At 38.0% G+C, this 24,240-nt stretch overlaps 1 protein-coding gene across 1 annotated transcript in view; it reads right to left on the reverse strand.

The window, feature by feature from the left end:
- Positions 1-13,771, reverse strand: part of FGF10 (fibroblast growth factor 10) — an 87,420-nt gene extending 73,649 nt beyond the window's left edge. The window contains exon 1 of the mRNA XM_032135444.2: positions 12,711-13,771. Within this exon, the coding sequence (XP_031991335.1) occupies positions 12,711-13,035 (325 nt within the window). The 5' untranslated portion in view covers positions 13,036-13,771. The remainder of the gene's footprint in view (positions 1-12,710) is intronic.
- Positions 13,772-24,240: the final 10,469 nt, after the last annotated feature.

Genomic DNA, 24,240 nt, shown 5'->3' on the forward strand with positions numbered 1-24,240 from the left:
TATCTAAGAGGGAACTAGCTTGTGTGGATTTGTACCTGACAAAGACCACACTGATTAAGACTAGGATGGTCTTGTGATAGTACACTGAGACTGAACAGGTGTTAATAATAAAATGCCAGAACAAGAGACGTTTACTGGGACTGTCCCAGGCAAGCAAAGGTAGAAGATCACCATCACTAAGACTGGCCTAGGTTTTATCCTCAATTATTCTAACTCTATAATGTCAGTCTGGCACAATAACTTTTAGGCCTAATTTTCTCATCTAAACATAGTATGGGTATAACAATGATGATCTTACCCATATTACAAAATTTTTTTGAGAATCAATTGATGAAAGCATTAATCTGCCGAATTTTTATTATTCAATAATTTAGGGAATTTTTCACATAATGGAATAATTAGTAACAACACAAGTAGTCATGGCATGAAAGAGTAATGAGAACTAACATTGTCGAACTCTTACATGGTGTTAGGTCCTATATTTAATACAACTTTACATTTATAGTATCATTTGTAAATTTATGACTCATTCTTCCAACAGTGGTGAGGTGAGTTTATCTAAACTTAAAAGATGCAGAGACCAAGACCCAGGGAGTAACTTGGCCACGATCACACAACTATGAAGTTTTATAAATAACCCAGATTCTACACCAAGAAGTCTGACTCGAGAGCTCATAGTGTCAGTAGGAGGGTGTAGCTGTATATATGCTGTCTGTATGTTTCTCCTAGTTTGTTTAAAAAACACTTACATGTACTCCTTTTCCAGAAAAAGAAGTTTAGCATTCTTTGTTTCTTTTTCTGATTATCTAAATCAAGTAAATCTAAGACAAGTTAGAATACAAATGCCAAAAAAAAAAAAAAAAAACTCACAACTAGAGTAAGAAATTAATATGTATATTTCACTACTGATGCTTCAGGTGTTCCTTTTGGGGATTTGCTGGAAATTACAAAACCTCTTCACAGTGAAATATACATATTAAGAACTTCTGAAGTTCCAAGTATTTTAAATTTTAAAATAATGAGCATTTGGCAAATCAGAAATATGAAGAATAATGTCATTTTAGTGAAGAGCAGAAGAACTCTTCTTTTCCATGTCCCTAGTATAAATTAGTTCTTTTTTCTTTTGATTAAGCTACAATTTCTTGCTACTTGCTATATTTAGATTGTCAATTATAACATAGATAATACTCCTTTGAAATATTCTTCCACTTTCTTTCTTTTTTTACTTCAAAAAGTAAAAAAGAAAAAAAAACTAAAGGACAAGTTTAAATAAAAATCATGTCAATGTAATATTTTGCCAGAAAGTTTAGATCCTTAAATATAAGGATAAGTTTAGATACTTCCCTCTCACATGATACCACCTTCTACTGTACTTTGCTTTGTCTGTCAGAAGATTCCCACCTGCATGCAAACTTTGTTTCCTGCCTGTGATTTCCTGAAAACTTCATGTTGACTCTGCACCCATACACTTCTGTGCCTTCGTTTAGAATATTCTTCCTTCTCTTGTTTTATCTCTGTCTAGCTGGAGTCCCTTATCCTCAGTGTGACCCCCGATGTCATGCATCTCTCCCTCAGTTAGAGACTGCTGTTTACTTAAATTCTGCCCTGCTTCTTGGCATTGAATAGAAACTGCCTTATATGCTCTTCCAACTCCCTGTGACGATCTCCTCTTTCTACTTCTAGACTGCAAATGCTTTAAGGGTATGAGCCAAAAAGGTCACAGTAATAGGATGAGAAACAAAAAAGCAACTACGAAGTTCAATAAGAACTAAGTATCTGTGATAATGCTGGCTCGAAACTGTAAGTTGAAATATAAGACTTATTCTGAAATATTTAAAAATAAAGAATTACTTTTCTTTGTTGCCTTTTATTCTATAATCATCAAATCTCCATGGTTACCTATTTTGCTATTCTTTTTTTCTTTCTTTTAACCTTTTACAGCTTGTGTCCTTGAAAATATTCATCTTCTATTCTTTATTTTAAGCACCTTGTTCTCTCCTCAAGTTACCTTCAGTTTTCAAATACAGGTTGAGTGTCCTTTATCTGAAATGCTTGGGACCAGAAGGGTTTCAGATTTTGGATTTTTTCAGCTTTTGAAATGTTTGCATATACATAATGCGATATCTTGGGGATGGGACCCAAGTCTAAACACAAAACTAATTTGTGGTTTATATACACACAGCCTGGAAGTAATTTTTAACAATATTTTAAATAATGTTGTGCATGAAACAAAGTCCATATACATTGAACCATCAGAAAGCAAAGGTGTCACTATCTTAGCCACTGATGTAGGTAATCTGTGGTTGTTTGGCACCACCATCAATGCTGACTCTGAATTTAAATGCTACTGATAAGCAATCATTTTCTTACACTTATTCATACATAAATACTTAAGAGTAAACAACATGACATACCACTATTACGGTGAAAAAATCATGTGTTGGGGTAACTAGGCAGCACAGTAGCATCACCAGAATACCTGTATCAGCTGTGAAGCAACAGCAGCTGAAGGGGGATGGGAGGGTCTTTTTTCCCCTTGAGGATGCTGAATAAACTGTGCCCCTGTGTTTGGACTGTGATCTGTTATATGAGGACGGTTTGGAATTTTCTACTTGTGGCATCATGTTGGTACTCAAAACGTTTTGGACTTTGGAGCATTTTGGATTTGAGATTTTTGGATTAGAAGTGCTCAATCTGTTTCTTCTACCAATTTCTTAAAGAACCAGGCGTCTACTTTTTCCCCAAAACTTCAGAACATTATGAATATTACAATTCCAAATCAAATTTCAGGTAGTTCTATTTTGAGACAGAGTCTCGCTCTGTCGCCCAGGCTGGAGTGCAGTGGCGCGATCTCGGCTCACTGCAACCTCTGCCTCCCGGGTTCACACCATTCTCCTGCCTCAGCCTCCCCAGTAGCTGGGACCACAGACACCCGCCACCACACCCGGCTAATTTTTTGTCTTTTTAGTAGAGACGGGGTTTCACCGTGTTAGCCAGGATGGTCTTGATCTCCTGGCCTCGTGATCCGCCCCCCTCGGCCTCCAAAAGTGCTGGAATTACAGGCGTGAGCCACCGCGCCCGGCCAATATTTCCCCCTTTTAAACAAAAGCCAAGTATATTTCTCCTTCCTGCCTCTTTCCTCAATTCCGGCATTGTTAATTTCCAGTTCATCGAATAATATAATTGTTGCTTTCCTGATGTTTCCCCCTGAAATAAGAGGAAGCATCGTATTTACTTTTTCTTTATATAGCCTCCTTTTGATTAAGGCTTATCATGTGACAGGCACCATTAAGCTGTGTGTGTGTCAATTCAGATTTCAAACTTCTGCCACATCCAGCCTCAATGTGCCTTCCCTGTACTTCTTGAATGAGGCACCAAACTGTCCCTTTGCAGTTCCCTTGTCACCTCTTCAAAAGGCTTCTCTAGCAGTGCTCTTTGGGGTAGTTCCCTTCTCACCTCTTCAAAAGGCTTCTCTAGCAGTGCTCTTTGGAGTAGTTCCCAGTTGTTTTTTATTAAAACACTATACTTGTGTCATTGATAACACTCACCTCAATTTTTCATCATATCGCCTCTTGGTTAACTTGTTTTTTGACATTATCTGTGGAGAGTGTAAGCTCTATGAGAGCAGAAAGACCAACTTTTTTCAACAATGCATTTATTCAGTGCCTCACACACTATCTGACACAAAGCAAGCACTCAAATTTCAGATGAATGAATCAATGAGTGAATATACAATATCATTTCATCTTTACCATGTAGTAAAAAGGTAGGTATTGTTAATATCCTTGTTTTACTGATGACAACTTGTCTCAAGTTATCAACTCTTACCTTGCAGTTTACCTACAGATCTGCGGCTTCAAAGCCCGCTTTCACTCCGGGACTATACTTTTTATCCCTTTGAATCAAAGCCCATACTTTTAATCACTCTATCATACCTCCTCTTTAGCAGGAACTGGGACTTAGCTTTCCTTACTTTGATAGCCTGGCTGCGATGACTTCTGTGGGACTTCCCTTAGATCATAGGTTCTCATTTCAGTTAATTTAACATCCAGTTGAATGCCAGGGCTTGGGTTATATTTCCCTCACACCTTTCTTGTCATGTCAGCCCTTTTGCAGTGCTACTCATTAGCTTGATCTCTTTCCTGAGAGTTCAAAACCCTTGTCTTCATCACTCCAGCAAAGCATCTCCTCCTCCTTTCACAGTATGTGTCTAAACACTCTAGGGCCTCTTCTCTTTTTCTACTTTTCCCTCTGGCTTCTAAAAAGTTTCATTATGTGATCTTTACCGTCTCTCTTGCTTCCTGGATGTCAGCATATTTGAGCTCTAAAACACTATTTTTGTTCATCAGGTTTTTATACTATAATGTGATTAACATCACTAGCACTTTTCTTTCATACTTGTGGAATCATATCCTTCTGCAGAGATATTCCCAAAAAATGACACCCAAAATCTGGTAATTACTGCTATAAATACCATTATAAAGTTATCTTACTTTAGGCTATCAATAGTATGTAAATCAGTGTCATATGTTACCATTTACCCCATGTTACAGAATATTAATTCTTCTTTTAATAATTCTATCAGTAAATTAAAGTTACTTAAAATTTGAAAACAATTGTAAAAACCAGCTTGACTTTTATTATTACTATAACAGATAAATTTAACATATGTCAATAGTCAGAATCTGCATATGATAAACTTAAATCTAATTCATCAATCAGTGCCAAAAAATTCTTTCTTAGAAGAAGTATATGAAAACACTTATGGAATTAATTCAGATTCTAACTCCTGTTGGTGTTTCAAAAATTCCTAGTAAAGGCATATGTATTTCTATATTTGTTTCACCTGACTTACATATACCTATTTTACGTTGGTTCCTGATTTAAAAAGTTTTATTGAGAACCTAGGTTTTATTTTTAAAAGCCACATATATTTGACAGGGGTACACAGAAAAGCTTGATAATCTAAGTGCCATTCTGGAAGTTGGGAATATCAAAGACCTCCAAATCAGCATTCTTTTTTAAAATAAATGATAACTAAAGTAGAAAAATATAAGTGTTCAGGCTGGGTGCGGTGGCTCACACCTGTAATCCCAGCACTTTGGGTGGCCGAGGCTGGAGGATTGCTTGAGCCCAGGAATTTGAGACAAGCCTGGGCAACATAGTGAGACCCTGTCTCTACAAAACGAACCAACAAACAAACAAAAGTCAGCAAATTATCCACACAGGGTGGTGCATGCCTGCAGTTCCAACTGCTTGGGAGGACCTCCTGAGCCCAGCAGAGTTGAGACTGCAGTAAGCTGTGATCACGAGTGAGACCCTGTCTTCAAAATCATCTTCACTTTCTTTCTTTTATGGTAGTCCAGACAAAGGCAAAAATGTAAGAAAAATGGCAAAGTAGCTAGTAAGTGTTATGTATGCAAATAATTTAAAAGAAAAGAGGAAAAGCAGGGAGAGTCATTGGGAGCAAAAATTTAACTTGGAGGAAAAATGCAGAATGATGATCTAGTAATGGGAAAATCAGCACCTGAAGGGGGCTTATCTGTGGTTTGTCCACTTCACTTACGGCAGAGCTTAAAAGAAATTGACCTGGAATGCTGGGATAGGAGGGAATTCACTGCAGAATTGAAATGAGAAGATGGTCACATTGAATTTACACCATTGAATATTCTTATGCAAAATAAAAACAAAACTATCAGTTTTAGATGCTACGCATCTGAAAATGTCTAGGCCTCTGGCCCTGAATGTCACCTTGGGTGCCAAGTAATACTAATGAATGACTTTCCCTGGGCTTAAAGGTATGTAGCCAGTTCAGAAACCAGAGAAAAGTAATAAAAAACTAAATACAAAACCAAGAAGGTGAAAATAATGGAGTGAGGAAGGGATGATAAACTATTAGGGATTTACAATGCCTCAGAAGCAGGGTTGTCACAGACTGACTCAACACAAAGCTATCAGAAAGAAGTCAATGAGCTTTGAATTGTAAAGACTCTGTGAATATGTCAAGTTGTCCTCAACACAGGAGCAAAAAAGGATAAGGATGAAATAACATGTCTGTTTATCAGTAAAGCATGTTAACACAAGGTCCCTGAAGAAAAGTAATAATAATTGTAGAAAAACATTAAAAATACCTTTTTAAAAAAGTTCTAAATCTTGCAGCAATCCCACACTATTTAGAATTAGATGGAATTTAATGCACCCTATTCAGAATTAGGTTCTAGCTGTGGTGCAATTATTAGGTTTAGCTGACAATTCTTTGAAATTTGGGGTATATCACGTTAATCAATACTTTGCCTTCTATTAGGGTTAGATGATTCATTAAGAACTCAATGACATCATTCTTTGCAGGAAGCATGCCAAAACTTTGAAAATTATTCATTAATAATGCACATACTGGCAGAATGGGTATAGGTAAAGGTGGACAGGTTTAGGTTGAAGAATTATTAGGTGAACTATAAAATAAGGCAATGCTTTACTGCCAGCACTATGAATCTATCAGATAGTAATTGGATGCACGTGTTAGCAGCAGTAAAAAGTCACTGTCCAGTTGTCCACCTTACATGGGAATCTACTCTGAGTGTCTTCTTTGATTTATTGTGCCAATTAGAACACAGCGTTCAAAGAAAAACACAATTGATCTGATTTCTGATTTAAAAGCAAGGGAGCCTTTAAGGCCATTATTTTGTGGGTGACCTGGCTCCCTTTTAGATATCTTGAAACTTTCTATTTGTGTAAAATCTATACAAATTAAGTACTGGGTTTTAAACTGATTCTGTAAAACATCAACATTTTGTATTCATTAATTCAGTATCAGAGTGTCACTAGTGGCTTTCCAAGATGCAGGTATGTTTCCTTTCGCTAATTTTGAAAGCGCATTTCTAAGCTATTCTTTGTTATACTGACTGACTGGCACAGATAAAAGTAACATGCACTGAGAAGAAAGAGTGCCGATTACAAAATAATGTTTTAAATCTGCGAAACATAGTGATAAACACCCTTAGTCAAATGTAAAATGTAAATTATCTTAGATCATTGCAATATACCATGAAAGACTTAAATACTTCTGCATAAATGACTTGAGACAAAATAAAGTTGATTACTTGTCTATATTGTGATAAAACTGTATTAAAATTACATAAACATGAATTGTATATTCCATCTTACTGTAAAATAAAATAGATTTATAATTTCTGGAAGGAAAATTCTAATATTTTACTTATATTAAGCAAACATCAACTATAAATGTTGACAGATGTTGGAACAGTAATACTAAAAATGTCATCTGAATTACTCTTCATTGCAAAGTTCACAGAATTAATGTTAAGATAGATTAAAATCACTTTGAACTAATACACATATATTACTCTTCTTTCTGAAGCATAATAAAGAAATATCATTCGCACTACAGTGTCGGATAAGCATACAGACATTAAGGCTTAGGAAAGATGTAGTTATTCACAGGCAGCTCATAAATGGGAGGAACATTAGTTCCATTTCAAATGAGCTGTCAACTTTTTTTCAACATTTTGGCTTGTGGAAAGTTAGACATTTGGATAATAAATGGGGTTTGCTTCTGAACATTAAAGTAATTGTATAGAAATTTAAAGTGTTCATTCATGTTCTACTATACGTTCTTTAAATTCTAAAGAAATGCACTGGAATAAAGCTTTTCACTCTAAACTGGATAGTATAAACGTAGAAGAAACTATGAAGACAATGGAGTTTATTTGATCCTATAAGACACGCTTCTTCTACTTCTTTTTCTTTTGTTAAAATTCTGTGCCTAAACATCATTTTGAAAACACCTGCTTTTAAAGAGTCATTCACACCTTTAGGTAATAGGTTACTGAAATATCCAAGACCTAGAATTTGGTGTCTCTGAATTCTCATGCTCCAATACGGGCATCTGATTCCTGACAACTGTTTCCTTAGGTTTCTCCTCATAGGTGGTTATAAATCAGGTTTATGAAGAGGAAACTCTCTTGAATTGTGCATTTTTAATAGATTTATGATAAAGCCATCAAAGTGGAGGGTCCATATGGTAGGAATGCAGTAAAGGTAACAGGGCATTGTCATGTAAACATTAAATACAGTGCCTTCCACCTTCATAAATCCTCAATGCTCATGATTAAATGCTGCCGGTTATAAATTATGCAACCAAATTCTAGAAACAACCACAACTGAAATAAGATACCAGTGGAAGCCATAAATTGTTTTTCTTCACAGAAAACTCTTGTGTTGTTATTAGGAGATAACTTTTGAGTTCCTATTTTCCTCAACAATTTTTTTTTCTCACTTCATTTAGCTTCCACACTTGATCTTAGCCAAAAGGCCGAGAAGCGATGATTTAGCTTCCTACAATAAGCTCCAGTCCTGGTTAAAAAGTAATAATCTCAGATAATAATCTGTCATTTTATATGGTAAAGTATCTTTTTGATTTGCAGGTTTATTTTAAAATTTTCTTAATATGTATGGCTTAAGTCTTAAGACGTCACCCTTTTTAGAGTCATATATCAGAAGTTTCTGCAACAGTCCAATTTATCACAGGTATTTACAATCAAATTATTTTATTACACATGGGAACAATTAAACATTTGGCCCTCAGCTGTAAACAATTACTATATAAAATGACATGGATTTTTCTTAAATAGTCATGTATTCCTAATGACCTCTGTTAACATGAGTGAGATTGATGTATGTGTATTTTGTGTGTATCCACAAGCAATTATATTCCCAAATATCAAAGGAGAGAGTTTACCTAGAGAATACACTAACCTTGTCTGATATCATGTGGCCACCTGCAATGACACATTTAATGTATTCGTTTTTCTGCAATTGTCATTTTATTTCTGTTCCAATTTAATTCTAAAGAACTGCTGGTGTTCACAGCAAGAAGCAAGTAAGGATTTGGATAATTTGTTTTTTAGAGATTTGAGGTGTCAAATTCTAATAAATTGATATTAACGTTGGAAGTAGCAGAAAGGTACAATAAGAAAGGAGAGATACAACCAATAGGCTGGGGCTTGAATCCTGGTTCTGCCCATGTCTAATTGAATGACTTTGGACAATTTACTTTTTTCAGTATGAGTTTTCAAATTTGAAAAATGTTGATAGTTATGGGACTATTATGATTATTAAATGAAGTGTGTATTTAAAGAGATAAAGCATATACTACATACTCTTTACATAGTGATTTCTCTATTGCCTCCCATACTTCTTTCCCAGAAAGGCCCAGGAGCCTTTTTTGTGACTTTCCCTTTTTGGAATATCTATTCTTAATTGTCTCAAGTTTAGGGTACATTTTCCTTTCACTAGATCCCTCTTTTCTACAGATGACAACCATGGGAGAAGCTCACAGCTGTTTTACTTACATCCAGAAATAAGTCAACTGGTCCCAGTTGCAAGGATACCTAACAGCTGTATGCAGCCTTTCTAAGAGGTCAGAACTAAAGCCGAGTGGTAAGGTTTCAAGGGCAAAGCTCTAGATGTAAAGGATGATAAAACAAAACCTAAATGAGCCTGCACATATCTAGTGACAGATACACCACAGCTATTCTAAATTATTCAAGCTTTCTCAGACTTCTAGCAGGAGAAACATAATTCATCTCTGCTGTCTTTATTCTACTCTCATATCATGGCAAAGAAGCAAACAAAAAGTATAGCCCCCCACCCTCAAAAATTATAATAATCACCCATATAGAGAAGAGCTTTGTTAGCACATGTGGTCTTTTTAGAACCATCGAATTTCTGGGAACTAGCTTTGCAAGTAGAAGTTAAAAATGATTTTGCAATACTTATGGATGATTGTCTTACTTCCCTTTTGTTAGCATTCTGCTGGCAAAAAGCCAGTAAAACAGTTGTTTAATTACCCAGGACATCAAAAACATATAACCTCTTAGATAAGCTGTTACTGTATTTTAGCAACAATAATACTAGGGTCAAAAGTAACAAAGAAAATTAATCTTCAAATAAGCAAACCTCAAAAGAACAGCTTTGTGTATTGAGAATAATTAATAACTTGTTTAGGAAAATGTTACTGAAATGTGGTTTTTGGAAAAGGAACTGACACTCTTCAGAGGTTAGAGATCCTAGTATTTAACAAGCTACCATTTGGTGGACGGCTGGCTGGCTACCCTGTAGGCATGGTAAGTTTGTTCACATGTTATTATGCAACATTTAGACAGCATCTTAATGATACCATGTAGTTCAGCTGAATCAGTCCAGCTGGAAATTGTAGCAGCATTTAGATTACCTGGCCACGTGTGAAATTAAGGCTTTTTCAATCTCTAATTTTCACTTGCTATGTTTTGACACAGATGTTCTTGGAAAGCCTAAATTATTTATGGTTTGACAATATTTAGCAGAGTGAACCCCTCCCCTTTCACTGTTAACCATTGATTAAGATTGCATTACCATATAAGATATTTAGCTTGTCATTATAACAAGTAATATATGTTATCACAGACAAAATAAAATATTAGTATATTTTGGACAGTTAGGATGGAACTTTTCTACACCCCTTTTATACAATATATTTTGTATACTTTTCTTCTTTGCAGATAGTTCTTATTGTAAAGATGAAATTCAGTGTGTACTGTGGAAATCATTTTATTCTGCAGCTAATCATATGTGATTATTATTCTAGAAAATAGCAATTTAAGTTGCATAAACTAAAACAGAGAGGATTTGACCTTAAGTCATATCATAAAGACATTTAAAGTATAGCACAAACATTTTTTAAAAGGAAAAAAGTTTGCTCAAGGATAACACTCTGAAACTTTTCATATTCTTTTGAGTTTTCTCCATGAAAAATAAGAAATCAGTCCATCGGATTTTTTTTTTTTTTTTAATTCCCAGCTCATTCTGTCCAGCCCAATGTTTGGATAGCTTCTTCCCCATCCTCCTAACTGAATGACACCACAACTATTTTATTTTAGAAGTAAATAAAGTTTTTAAATTTTTAATCAAAAAACCTTAAAGGTTATATACATAGGATCTAATGAATTCAGGTAATAAATGACTTTTAAGCAAAAATAATTGTCATCATTATGACATTATTCCAGCTACTTTCTTTGAATCAGATAAAATGAAACACTTTAAAAGCACCTCTACACGTATTTTTATTACATATAAACATATTGAGAATTTTAGTAAATAGAACCAGTGGCTGCAGAAGAACAGAAGTTAATGTTGAATGTGTGTGCATCCCCACAGAAGAAAACTTAATTCTTGTAAATTTGTATTCAAAAATAAAATGCCAAATTCTGGTCAACTGTCATTCCCATTAGTACCTGGTACTTTCTAAACCAGGGAATCTTGAAATGTTTGACTCATGTATTTAAGTTAGCTGACAATCTATGCTTAGAATTCCTGAACAACTAACACAAAGATGTCCCCCTTAAAGGTGACTTGGAATTTACCATTGAGATAATGCCAAATGGTCACTAAAGATGTTTAAACATCATTGTCTACTGTCTTCAGTGTGCCATTACAGAGCCTTGGGTTCCTTTCACATAACAATCAATAGGGGATGAATAAGTCTCACCACTTGAAAGTAACTGAGAAAGGAAGTCAACAGAGTAATCTGGCTTTGCTGGGTTGATTCAAAAAGAGACACAATATCCACCCCTCTTCTTCTAGTTCTCTCTCCCCCAACCAGCCCACACCCCTGCAAGAAAGAAATAAGGGAAAGAGAGAAAGAAGGAAAGAGAGAGGGAAAAGGCAAGAACAAAATGTAGGGATCCCAGGCATAATTTACGCTGAGGAGAAAACGTCACACTGTGGGATAAACTATAGCCATGGAAACAGACTTATGACTTTTACTTTGAAAATAAAAGAATGACAATGAAATTTGTGTGAGGTCTGTGTGAATCCAGTCCCAGATGTTTACAATGCTGTAGTAGTATGGCTCTGCAATATGAGAGGTTTCAGAAGAAACAGTACAACAGGACACCACAAAGCAGTGCATACGCTATTGACAATGCAGACATGAGCATCATGTTACCAAGAGGGAAGGCAGGCAGAAGACAAATAGCAGCGGTGGTGCCTGAAAAGCTAACTTCATGGACTGCAATCACTCAAACTAACATAAGGGACCCAAAACAAAACAAAACAAAAATCAAAACCAGAAAAATGCTTTTCGCTCCTATCTAGAGGTGGTGGGGTAAAAGGATGGGGGTGGGGAGGGAGTGGAATTGACTTCTCTTTCTTAAATAAAGTTCCCACAAAGCCCCTATAATTGACAGCGGATAATTATTTTCAGCTTGAGGAGCCTGTCCCAAAACTCTTAACAAGATTGCCAGGGAAAAGAAACAAAATGTGTTTACTTGAGCCATTTCCAGAAGGAAGGAAAAAGAGCTCTTTGGATGAGGTGGGAAGGGCGGTGGAGAGAGAAAGGGGCATCTTTGCACTGCGACAACTCTCCTGAGCGCCCTGCGTGGTCCGGCTAGTGACAGGCTGGAAGGAAGGGGTGGATAGGGCGGCAAGGGGTGGGGGACTTGGAGGGAGCGCGCTTAGGGGAGGGGATGCGGCAGCACAATGTATACACGGGGGTTGGGGGGTGAATTAGTGTGAAAGTATTCCACTTAATCATTTTACAGGGGTTCGGGACGTAAATATTTAGCTGGCCACATCTGGAACAGATTTTTCCCCCCCCCGTGTGGGCTGGGGGTGGATAATTGGAAGGAGGGGAGCATGCATTTGTTACTTACTGTACGGGCAGTTCTCCTTCTTGGTCCCGCTGACCTTCCCGTTCTTCTCAATCTTGAGAAAGTACTTGGTGAAGGAGAATAGCTTTCTCCAGCGGACATCTCCTTGAAGGTGATTGTAGCTCCGCACATGCCTTCCCGCGCTGGAAGGAGAGGAGAAGGAGGAGGAAGAAGAGTTGGTGGCCCCTGGTGACACCATGTCCTGACCAAGGGCTTGGCAGGTGACAGGGACGGAAGACACCAAGAACAGCAACAAAAAGCAGCAGCAGCAGCAGCCGGGCAGGTGGGGAAAGGCTGAGGCACAATGTGTCAGTATCCATTTCCACATTGTACTGAAACTCTCGGCACTGGAAATTGTCTCATCAGAAGGAACATACTGGAAGGGTAAGACCCGGTGCAAGGCAAGGAGAGAGCTCGAGGTGGTGGCTGCTGGTTAGCTCCCTCTGGGCGCGGATCTGGCCAGAAGTGAATGCACCAACATCCATAACTCCTCGGAAAAGCCGGCTGACTCCCCTCGCTCCTTTCTCGGATCCGCTGCCTGCGCCTCTGGAGCCTCCCGGTGAATGGTGGACGTGGGTGGCCGCAGCAGCAGGAGCTGGTGGTGGCTTTGGTGGTGTTGGTCACCAGCGCTCTTCGCTCCCCCAGGAGTTACTTTGTTCTCTTCTTTACTCCCTTCTTCACCATGTTAGATGCCAAAAAGGTCTGAAAAACAGATGACAGCACGGTGAACAAAACCCAAGGGAGGTGGGGTGGGGAATAGGGGGAGATATCTGCGCCCCTCTGCGGTTGGCACCTTCTGGTCTCTCTGCGGAGCCCCAGCCTGCGAGCCACTTCTCCAAGTATATCCCTTTGGAGTTGTCAGAACTGGAGGCAGCTGCCTAGTCGCCGTTGTTTTCTTCCCTCTCTTCCTTTCTGTTTTTAGTGGTGCCTGCCGAATTGAAGGCTGCCGAAAGTCACTTTTTGTTTTGGGGGGCGGCGGCTGGTGTTTCGTATGGCCCTATCCCCCACCCCCTTCCTTTGGAAAGTCCGCTTGTAAACAGGTTGAAGCCTGGAGTCTAAATGTCAGTGATTCTAAGCCAGAGGTGGGCTCTGCCTCTGCTGGTCAAACCTCATTTGCAGGGGTGGAGAAGAGGGGGGAGGGGGTCAACCGGCGGTGGGACATCTGAAACCCTAGGCTGCTGGGAACGCCAGGGAGAGGGAGGGTGAAAGGGGCAGAGAAGGGGGTGGGGGAGCAGGGGAGCGAGGAGAGAGCGCGATGCCTTTGCACCGAGCTCGGGGGCTGCCAGGTCCCTTCCTCGCCGCGGCTGTTGCGGCCGCAGCCTCCGCCGGCGCCTCTAGCTCTGGCTAATTCGCTGCTAAAGCGTCCTGTGCTTGCAGCGCGGGCCACGGCGCGGGCGGTATCTTCCCGCTTTCCGAATTTTGCTGTCTTCCAGCCTGAACCAGTCCCTTCTGGGGAGCCCCTTTCTCACTTGCTTTCCAGCGTAGGATCTCCTCCCCCCACCCCCATTTCTTTTGGCAGTGAAGTACTTGAGAGCCACCTGGAGCCTGGTGCTTGGCTGACTTTTTCCCCCTTCTCACTCCCAGAAGAGGAGAGGGCTGGGACAAAGCAGAAGATGCTGAGGATTTTAAACCGCCCAGAGCAGCAGGTTATAAACCGGTCGGAGCGAGCACAGAAAAGGAAGACATAATTAGTGTCCTTTCCTCCTCTGCTGCCAGCTTCCAAGGAGGTCTCCTCTTTAATGAATCACTGATTTCTCGCTTCCGTTGCTGAAGTAAAAAGTTCACACTTTGGCCCTCTCTGCCTTTTAAGCTCAGGGAGATTTATCGTCACCCTTAAAAGTTGCCTCTCTCTTGGCGCAAATGAAATCAGGGACCCAAATAACCGATTTCTAATTGCTAACATGAGCCCTTTACTGAATCACGCGTGCACTTCAAAGCAAACGCACTTTATGGCGATCGCAAAGATTTTACCATATAATTTGGCTGAATACCCTGCTGTCTGTTTTCTTTTTTATGCAATTTCCTTTGCGCTTTGTCATAAAGGGGAGGTTTTTTTTTCTATCTTCAAATTTAATGTTTAAAGGGCTCTGTTTTACAATATCACTGCACTACTAGTCTTCCTCTCCTTTTCACACTCTTTCACGCCACCCCAACTCCCCCCTTGCTCGCAGAAACTAGCTCACAGCCCAGGTATTGACAGAACTAAGTCCAAGGCTAAGAAGCCTTTGCCAAGAGTTAAGAGGCACAAAAAAGGAAATACTGTGATAATCCATTGCAATCTGAATAAGAAACAGCTCCTAGAGGACCACTTCTTTAAGAATGACTCTAAACTAGGGAACGTTTAACTAGAAGGAATGCCTAAACACGTACTGGAATGAACTATCTATGTCACATAGGACAGTTAGACATTTGTATTTTGTTGAAGCCCACAAAATTGCCAACATTTTAAGGTTTTGTACCTACAAAAGTGGTAATTTCATATGTTTCAACCTAAAATTAGGCTGCCAATGTAAGACAGAGCAACACTTCAAGGTGAGCTGGGAGGTTAACAACAGCAACTGTAATTTGGAGGGAACTAATTAGAAGAGTCTGTGTTCACACAAGCCAGGATCCCTATAATGTGTGTTTGACCTCCATATTGGTTGTGAACCAGAGGAAATGCAAAGAAAAAAAAATCAGCTCTAGAGATGAGCATTAGGAGTGATTGCTCAATTAAGTATTTAGTGACTTGAAAAATGAGTTTACATGAATGTTCTTATGTTTTTCTGTGTATTCAAATCCTTTGAAATAGAATCATTTAATACTAGAATCAGGATTTTAATTGCATTAGTTATAACTCATGCAGTGCTTATTTAGAAGAGTTCAACCATGTGAACATTACAATAGGTTTTCAAAGTTTAATATAATTAGCTCTAATTTCTGTAGATATTTATTGGAAAGTTAAGCAAATAAAGAGCATTCATCAAACAAGTCTTTTTCTTTAGGATACTGATAAATGAACCAACAGTGCTAATTTCAATGTTTTAGTTCACAGTTTTATACCTGAGAGGACAAATGGCTGAAAGACAGTATAGTGTTTCTCATGGATTTGGGTTTCAGCCCAATGGTCCAGAAGAATCCAAATATTTGAATTTACAACTAATTAAAACTACATTTTTAAAAAATTATGTTTGATGAAACCATACAATAAAGATTCTGCTGTGAAAAGCCACAAAACACAGGAAGTTATTGTTTTGGGGTTTCTCTACAATAGGAACCAACACTATTGATGCCACTTTGGGGTTTAAAAACTTTCGTTAAACTCACCCTAGACATGTGCCCCTCCAATCGAAAGCTAGTCTCTCTTTCTCCCTCTCTCTCTCACACACACATCTACCAATTTTTATGTTCCAGTAGAAGAAGCTATTCAGATCTTTTAGCTAGGAGTTTCTTTTTTTTTCTGTCTAAAATGAGGGAAAAGATGTCTTCAAACTTTCATATTAAAATCTGGTTACACCAGGTGCAGTGTTTGAAAGTTCTAGAGCCCCTTCGCCGCTCTTCTGTACAGCGTGATGACAAGAGGGCATTTACAAAACAGCCCAAAGGAAAAGCTGACATAGCTTTTTAGATTATATCTCATTCTTCTTTTTCTTTTCTGTGCAGCCTTTCTTTTACAGCACAGTTGAATCCCTAAATACCCGACTACTTTGCATTGTTAGGTCACCTCTTAGGTTAGCCCGAGAAAGCCTGAGAAAAGTTCCACAGGAAAGATGCACTATTTAACGGAATTCAATCTCTCCCAATAGATTTGAATCACTAACATAAATGTATGAATGTAGATTATATCTCTGTAATGAGGCCTGAATCATTCTCAGTTACTTCAAAGGACTGAAATTCTACCTTCCTTTTTTAGCTGCAATAATCAGGTCTTAATGGGTTCCTTTATTAATTGTTTCTTTGCTAGGATTGAAAAGGACAGTACAAGCTTCAGATTAGAGTGGTACCTACTAATTCTCAAAGGCTGTTTTTCTCTTTTATCCAAGTTCTGGAAGGCATACTTTATTTCTATGCCCTAAACATATCGGCTACTATTAGGCTAGCTCTGTATTGAGAGAAATAGATGCAGCCTTTTGTTACACATGATGTCTTGAGAAATTATTGAGGCTTTTTAAAACAAGACCATGGCAGCAGCCATTGAAGAATCCTAAAACCTGGCTCTTGAACCTCAGAGAAGCAGTCAGTGTATGTACTAGCAGATCCTTCAGTAGCTATTGTGTTTGAGCAGTTTACATTTTACGTATGTATTGCCTGGATTCTTTATGTTGCTCAGCACTGTCTGTGGTTCAGTTACAAGATGTGTGCCCTATTATGTATGAGGTTATTGGCAGTGTCAGTAAGCTGCTTCAAGTAATGCTAAGTCAGGTCAAAAGTCAGCCACGCTGTTCAAAAATTTAGACATCTGCAGGCCTCATTTTTTCACCCTGTGGTGCAGGCCCTATGAGTGTGTGTCGCAGCCCATTTTTCCCTTTTGGACAGAGAACATGCCAGTTTTAAGTCATCGTTAGGACTTGTGCACTTCTCAGGCTGCAGCTAGAAATGATGCTCATAATCACTCACATTTGGGTGAATGAAGGAGTGATATCTTATTGTTTTTAAACCAGGAGCTTCAAGTGAACAGAAAAGAGGTGTTATCCCACAGATATTAGTGTGCAGTGCTTCAGAGCCAGTGGGAATCTTAGCTATAACTGAATACAACACATGCATTTTATAGACGAATAAGCTGATTCCCAGGTCACTCCATGGTAGACCAGAATTTGGAACTCCTGTGATAGACCTTAGGCTATTACCCTAATTTTTGCAACACCTGTCCTGTTTATATTCTTCTTCTTCCTCCCTACTCCCCTTCTTACCATTGACTATTCATCAGTCTAATATGTCTAAGACGGCAGAGTAGAAATGATAAAAAGGGTTAGGGGTTTAGTTATGGAACAGCAATTATATCTTTGCTGCAATAGATTAACCAGAGAAAAGTAATAAAATAGTGTTGAATTATTAAGTACCAGCTGATTAGATAAAATAAATATTGATATATGCTTGGCAAAGGGGGATATTTTATCAATGCTTCTGAGATGAACACAATCAAAAAGCAATGAATACCCCATATTTTCAGGAGAGCCAGTTTTTTAATAGAATCTGAATTTATAAGTTCGCCTCTAGAAAATTGATGAGACTTTCTAGAAAAGTAGATTTATAATTTGATCCAGGTTCCTGCGTTCTAATATTAATTTTCCATAAAGTATTGTGATATTTCAAAGCATAGGTTGCTTAAACAATTTTTTTCTTTCAAAGTTTGAAACTAAGGTTAATTTTCTGTTCCCTCACTTTCAAACAGACTCAATGATCTGTTATTAGGAAGGAAATATGGCCAAGATGATAAAAAGGATCTTTTGTAACAAAAAAAGAATTCTATATAAGATTGTTTAAAACATATAAGAAATCACCACAAATTCCTGGAAACTGAACTTTGCATCTTGGCACTAAACACAACAAACATGTTTTCACAAAGCTGCTGTTTGCCCCCTCCCAGCTGATGGTAAACAGAACCTTCCCTTGACAAAGTTGTGAAGTCTCTGAAAAGTTTTGTTTGTTTTCTGTGTTCCCAGCTGTCCTTTTGTAGATCTGTGCCTCTTCCTACTTCAGGCTCTCTAGGCATCTTAGTCCTGTTATCAATGGCAAAATTGTAAACATTCTGATATTAGTCATTTGTGTTTGTGAATTAACTGACAGATTATAATATTTTCTTTAAAGTTGTAATGTCATGCCAACAGACATTTAACTGGTTTTTATTCAATTAATGTTTATTGAGTGCCTACTATATGCTAGGTAGGCATTGTGAATGGTGCAAGGTTTTTCCAATAAATTAGACAGAGAGACTTACCCCATAGAGAACGTGCATACATGATTGAATGCATGAATTTAGGCAGTTTATCATTAATGATGGGCAAAATATGGTTATCTTAGGACTCAGAAACCAGATATTGGAAAGAGAGATATTGAAAAAGAAAGAAGAGCCCCTGAAAATTCTTTTTGATTTTCCTTTTCTCTACAACAAGAGCTAAGGAAAACTGTGGCTTCTATTTATGGCTTCATGAATGATTAAGATTTGATTTTTCCCTGTTTTATGTCCCTGGCACAATCCTTTTCTCTAGATTTTCTCTACAGTGTGGAGATTTTGGTTACATCCTTTCTGTCAACCCCAGCCTGACCTCCTCTCTTTTACTCCTGCTCCCAGACTCCTGGAAGCATATTTCTTGCTTTCTAGCTTATTATTTTAATTACTTCCCAATAAAAGTTCCCTAATCCATTTGCTGTCCTCTGTGCCTCTCATTATGAAATATAATTTGACCTGATACCGTTCTATTTGAAAAATTTTGCCTCTGTTAAGCAAATTTTGACAAAAAGAATGTATTTTCTATGAATTCTATTAGCAGAAAAATTATTATGTTGGGGCAATGCAATATTGGCTGTATTGGATTTCCTTCAACTGGCCCCCAGATCCATTCTTTCCCCTTCTCTGCTCAGCTCTGTGCTGACATTTGTGAATCACCAGTCCTTTTAAATAGAAGACTTGGAGTTTGTTTTGTCAATGGGCGAATGGAATCCTTAGATCAGCACACAGAAGGCGAGAGAACTCTGGGTATTTCCTCCTCTCCTACTTTATGTTTCAGTGACACTTTTCTGGCAGTGTCTGTATCCCTTCCCACTGGGTGACCCCTCCTCCAGGACTCTGGCTATCACTGGCAACCCTAAAATAATATTTCCTCCCCATCTTCTTTAAGCTCAAGGACTGGTAAGAGTTCCTGTCTATTACTTGCCTATCATCATTATCCCTTGTTTCTTTCACAGTGCCTGCACCTTTGTAACTGGTTACTTTATTAAAGTCTCTTCACTTAAATCAACTGGGAAGAATTCTGTCCTAGTCAGGAAACTAACTCCAAATTGCAGCATGTACCATCACAGTAAGTAACCAGCTCATAAACTGTGGTTTTTTGGATATCTAAGATAACAGGGAAGTGCAAATTACTACAAAGCAGGTTGTGAAGCATCTAACGCTGGCTTGGTGATGAACAGGATTCCTTGAACCATACAAAAGGTAATGCTGCATGACATTTGCCCTCTAGAAATTTATAATCTAATATTGAATTTTGATTGATCATTGCAGAGTTTTCTATTTAGCTAATGATTTTGAGGTCTAAAATCAAAGAGTAATTTATTTTGATTGCTGACTGTTCAATAAAATACATTTATATAAATGACTTCAGTAAAGGAATCCAATAAAGTAGAAATTATGTTCATAAATGACAAACATTTATGGAAAACTGTCAAGTTCTAAATTAAAATCAGCTTTTTTCTTTTTAGTTTAAATATTTCCTAATATTAATCTTTACTAATTTTTAAAATCATTAATGTTTTTATAAGGAAACATGTTATACTGATGTTTGTTAATAGTCTGGTATATAAAAGAATGGGGGAAATTAATATTATTTTCTAGCCCACTGAGAGGTATTGTTTGAACATTTTCTTTTCAACTAAAGACAGATCTTTAAAAATGAAGAGATATGCAGCCCTCAATTGTACAGCTAGGTGCTAAAGCTAGGTATAGCACCAAAAACCCCAAGATGAAATACATTTGCAGATAATTTTGTGTATTGCTCACTATGTAGACAGTTTCACAAATTCCATAAACAAATGACTTCTTATAGAAATCAATATAGCTTAGAGTCTATGAAGCCCAGATCAGGGCTTAGTCTTTCTTCTTCTAATCTTATAACCCTGAGAAATTATAGAATTTTGTATCTTTATAAAAAGCTGGAAAATACGTTAACTCTCTTAGTTCTACTGCCCTTACTTTACAGGTAAAAAAAAAAAAAAAAAAGAGATCTGGGATCACGAAGTGAGCTGCCTAGGACGACAGGGCTGACAGTGACAAGCTGCTTCCTCTGCACTAAACTAGTGAATGGCAAGCACTTCAGCCTTACATACTTACAGATATAATGCACTTCCAAGAATAACAGTGGCCCCTTCTGAGGCTGTGGGGCAAGAAGGAAGAGAGGGAACATTTCAGAATCTCTGGGGCATTTGGCATGTGATGTTTGGAAAATTCTCAAGGTGTATTGCAATGTTTGCCTTTGGAAGATTCTTTCCTTGTGGTTGAAAACTTCTGGGCTATCCCTAAGTTAGGACAGCATTTTGATATATCTCTTGAATCTTAGCTAGGGGTGAAGGAGACTGGTTTCAGGTTAATGGTGCAACAGTAGGCCCTTTTCAAATTCATTTCTCCTTAAAAATCTATAATGTCTCCTTCTTTCCTATATGTTAAGTCTAAATTCTGGCTTTCATATTCCTATTGCAGTGATATGGTTTGTCTGTGTCCCCACCAAAATCTCATCTTGAATTCCCACATGTGGGAGGGACCCAGTGGGAGGTAATTGAATCATGGTGGCAAGTCTTTCCTGTGCCGTTCTCGTGATAGTGAATAAGTCTCACAAGATCTGATAGTCTTAAAAAGAGGAATTCCCCTGCACAAACTCTTTCTTTGCCTGCCGCCATCCATGTAAGATGTGACTTGCTCCTCCTTGCCCTCTGCCATGATTGTGAGGCCTCCCCAGCCACCTGAAACTGTAAGTCCAATTGAACCTCTTTCTTCTGTAAATTGCCCAGTCTAGGTTATGTCTTTATCAGCAGCATGAAAACAGACTAATACATTCAGTTATCAGCAGAAGTTTGTCTATTTTAATTTGACATTTGAATTATATTGGCAGTGGGAGAAAGAACTTAGAAATATTTCTTTGGCCAACTTGTGAGAAAGAAACATTCTTTTGCTGTACACCATTGTAGCCATGTTCATTTGTGGGTGAATTAAGGTAGAGTCTTCCTACCTTATAGCACTAGACAGTAATGTTTATTTATTTAGCTGGTATGTTTTCAGTGTTTCACCTATACTTGCTGTTTTATATATTTTTTCCCTAAAAATAGGAAAATATATATAAATATATAATTTCCGAAAATATATATGAGAAATATTTTAATCTCATATTTTCTACAATTTGAAACTTAGTTGTGGGAAATCACCCAACTCATTCCTGTCATTTTATAAACACACACACACACACACACACACACACGCACGTGCACACACACACACCCCTTCAAGGACCTCTTATTAGACATCCAGTCTTGTTTTGATTTTGAAAAATAAAGCTTGTCAGATCATTAGGAATAGATTGAAAAAATAATAAGAAGCTTAAAGACTTACATATACAATTTTGGCACAGTTCAATATCTATAACAGATAAATGTTATTTCTATTAATTATTGCTAGATTCTGTTTTAGAGGTCAACTTCTAGACTGACAGAAATAATGCTAGTAAAAGAATTACATAGTAGAACAATAAAAGTAGCCCACTGTAACTGGAAGGCAATTAAGAGCATTTGATTTATCAAAGAAATTTAAGTGTTGTATGATGAGATGTGTAAGTTATTTGCCCTCCAGTCTGACAAGATAGGGGAAAAAGTAGAAAAGAACATGGACCTTAGATATGTAAGTCCACGTCCGGGCAGCTGAAGTAACTTGCCCAAGTGGCAAAGCCAGCATTTATTTCTATTTTCTGACACAGTCCTCTGCCTAGAAAAGCCCTGGGCACCCAGATTCAGTACTTTGAACCTCAGAAATGCCAGTTGGCAAAGTCCGGGGGACTCCATGTTGAGAGACTCCATGTTGAGAGATCCTAAGGAGTAAGGACAGTGGTACTTCACATTGTGTCTTTTTATGTTTTTCTCTTTCACGTGCCTGATTTTATTTTTTATTCTAGATAATTCTGGGTTCTGAAGGTATACTTAAATGACAGCAATACCTCTGCTTCTCTGTTTCATTCCCAAATGTAGAGGTTTGATCTGCAGAACCACCTGCTCTGTTTGATTATTGGTACTACAACAGTAGCAGTAAAGAGAGCCCTTGTCCTTGACTTGGGACCCTGCTCTATGTCAGGTTAACCCTTCTTCTTTCCTTTGGGGGCAGATACCTGACTTCTGGGCTACTTCTCCACCAAGATGAAAAAGAAATTGATTATTTTGCCTAGAAACCTAAGGCTGGATAATGCACATACATTCTACATAATTAGTGGAGGAAAAAACTTTTCAAGCTAGCTGAGGATGTTCCCTGAGAGCATTTGAAGCTTACTTTAGTGAAGATTCCTAAAATGACCTCAAGGGGGCTATGAGGAAAAAAAATCCCTATTTACTCATTACTTAAGAGTTAGAATTTAGCTAACAAACTCTGCTGCCATTCTCACCTCTGTTTTGGTATTTTGAGTGTGTCAGTTGAATTTTAGCTACTGCATTTTTAAAATAAGTAAAGCTTTAAAGTACTAAGATGAGTCTTAACCTAAAGACAGGATCTCCTATTATCAAAGTCCAAAATGAAATTGTTCATAAGGTTAAAAAAATTATAACTAAGCAAAGCCAGGGGAAAAAGTGACTAGTTTATCTTTTGGTAAATAAGCAAGGGAAATGAAATACAGACAGCAAGGAAACCACATTTTTGGTAAAGTTAGAAACCTGAGCCTCAGGGTTTTTGTTTTGTTTTGTTTTGTTTTTTTAAATAAAGCAACTATTAGATTTGGCAATATAAAGTATAATTAGTTTTGCTACTTAGGAACATTTTACTGATAAACACTATCCTTTTAGGCCTACTGAAAATACACACAGTTGTATCCACATGACAGCACATAAAGGTTTTATGAAGAAATTAATTGCTGTATAAAGTTTGGGGAGCCAGTTTCATTTTCATCATTTTTCTGTCTCAAAAACATTTGTTTCCATCATTTGGAGGAAAGTTTGTCTCCTGGTTGAATTGTCTTTCTTACAAAATGAATTTCTGAAAGCTACCCAACTGAGGAAGGGTGAATGACCATTAGGAAAAATTAAACACTTATGGCTGATGTGATGTTGGTGGAAAGGAAAGAGAAAGCTGTGTACTCCAATTTCCATTAGGAAAGAGCAGAAGCTGGAAACAGAATGTTATGTTCAGATAGGAGGAGAGGAAGGTAGAATGTTTTGTCACAGTGCTGCTCCCTACAAGGGACTAGTAAAGGGAGGGATGCAGAGAGCCCTCCTGCAATGCAAATCGAAGGGGCTCTGATCCAGATCCCCGCCTTTGGTCAAAGCATCTCAAGACTAAGAGCCAGGGCCCAAGAACTTCCCTCTGTGGTGAAGAGAAGTGGATGAGGCATTGTCCTCAATTTCAGGAGTGTGTGATGTTCCTGTAAAGAAGCTGTATGTTTAAGAGCCTGATGGAAGGGAGTGTGTTCCTTGAGCACATTTTCCAAAAGCGACACTATTTAAGACCCTGATATAGTTTGGCTGTGTCCCCACCCAAATCTTGAATTGTACCATAATTCCCATTGTCATGGGAGGGACCTGTAGGAGGTGATTGAATCATGAGGGCAGGTTTTTTTCTGTGCTATTCTTGTAATAGTGAATTAGTCTCATGAGA

Source organism: Hylobates moloch, unplaced genomic scaffold, assembly GCF_009828535.3.
Source record: "Hylobates moloch isolate HMO894 unplaced genomic scaffold, HMol_V3 SCAFFOLD_17, whole genome shotgun sequence".
Classification (NCBI taxonomy): domain Eukaryota; kingdom Metazoa; phylum Chordata; class Mammalia; order Primates; family Hylobatidae; genus Hylobates; species Hylobates moloch.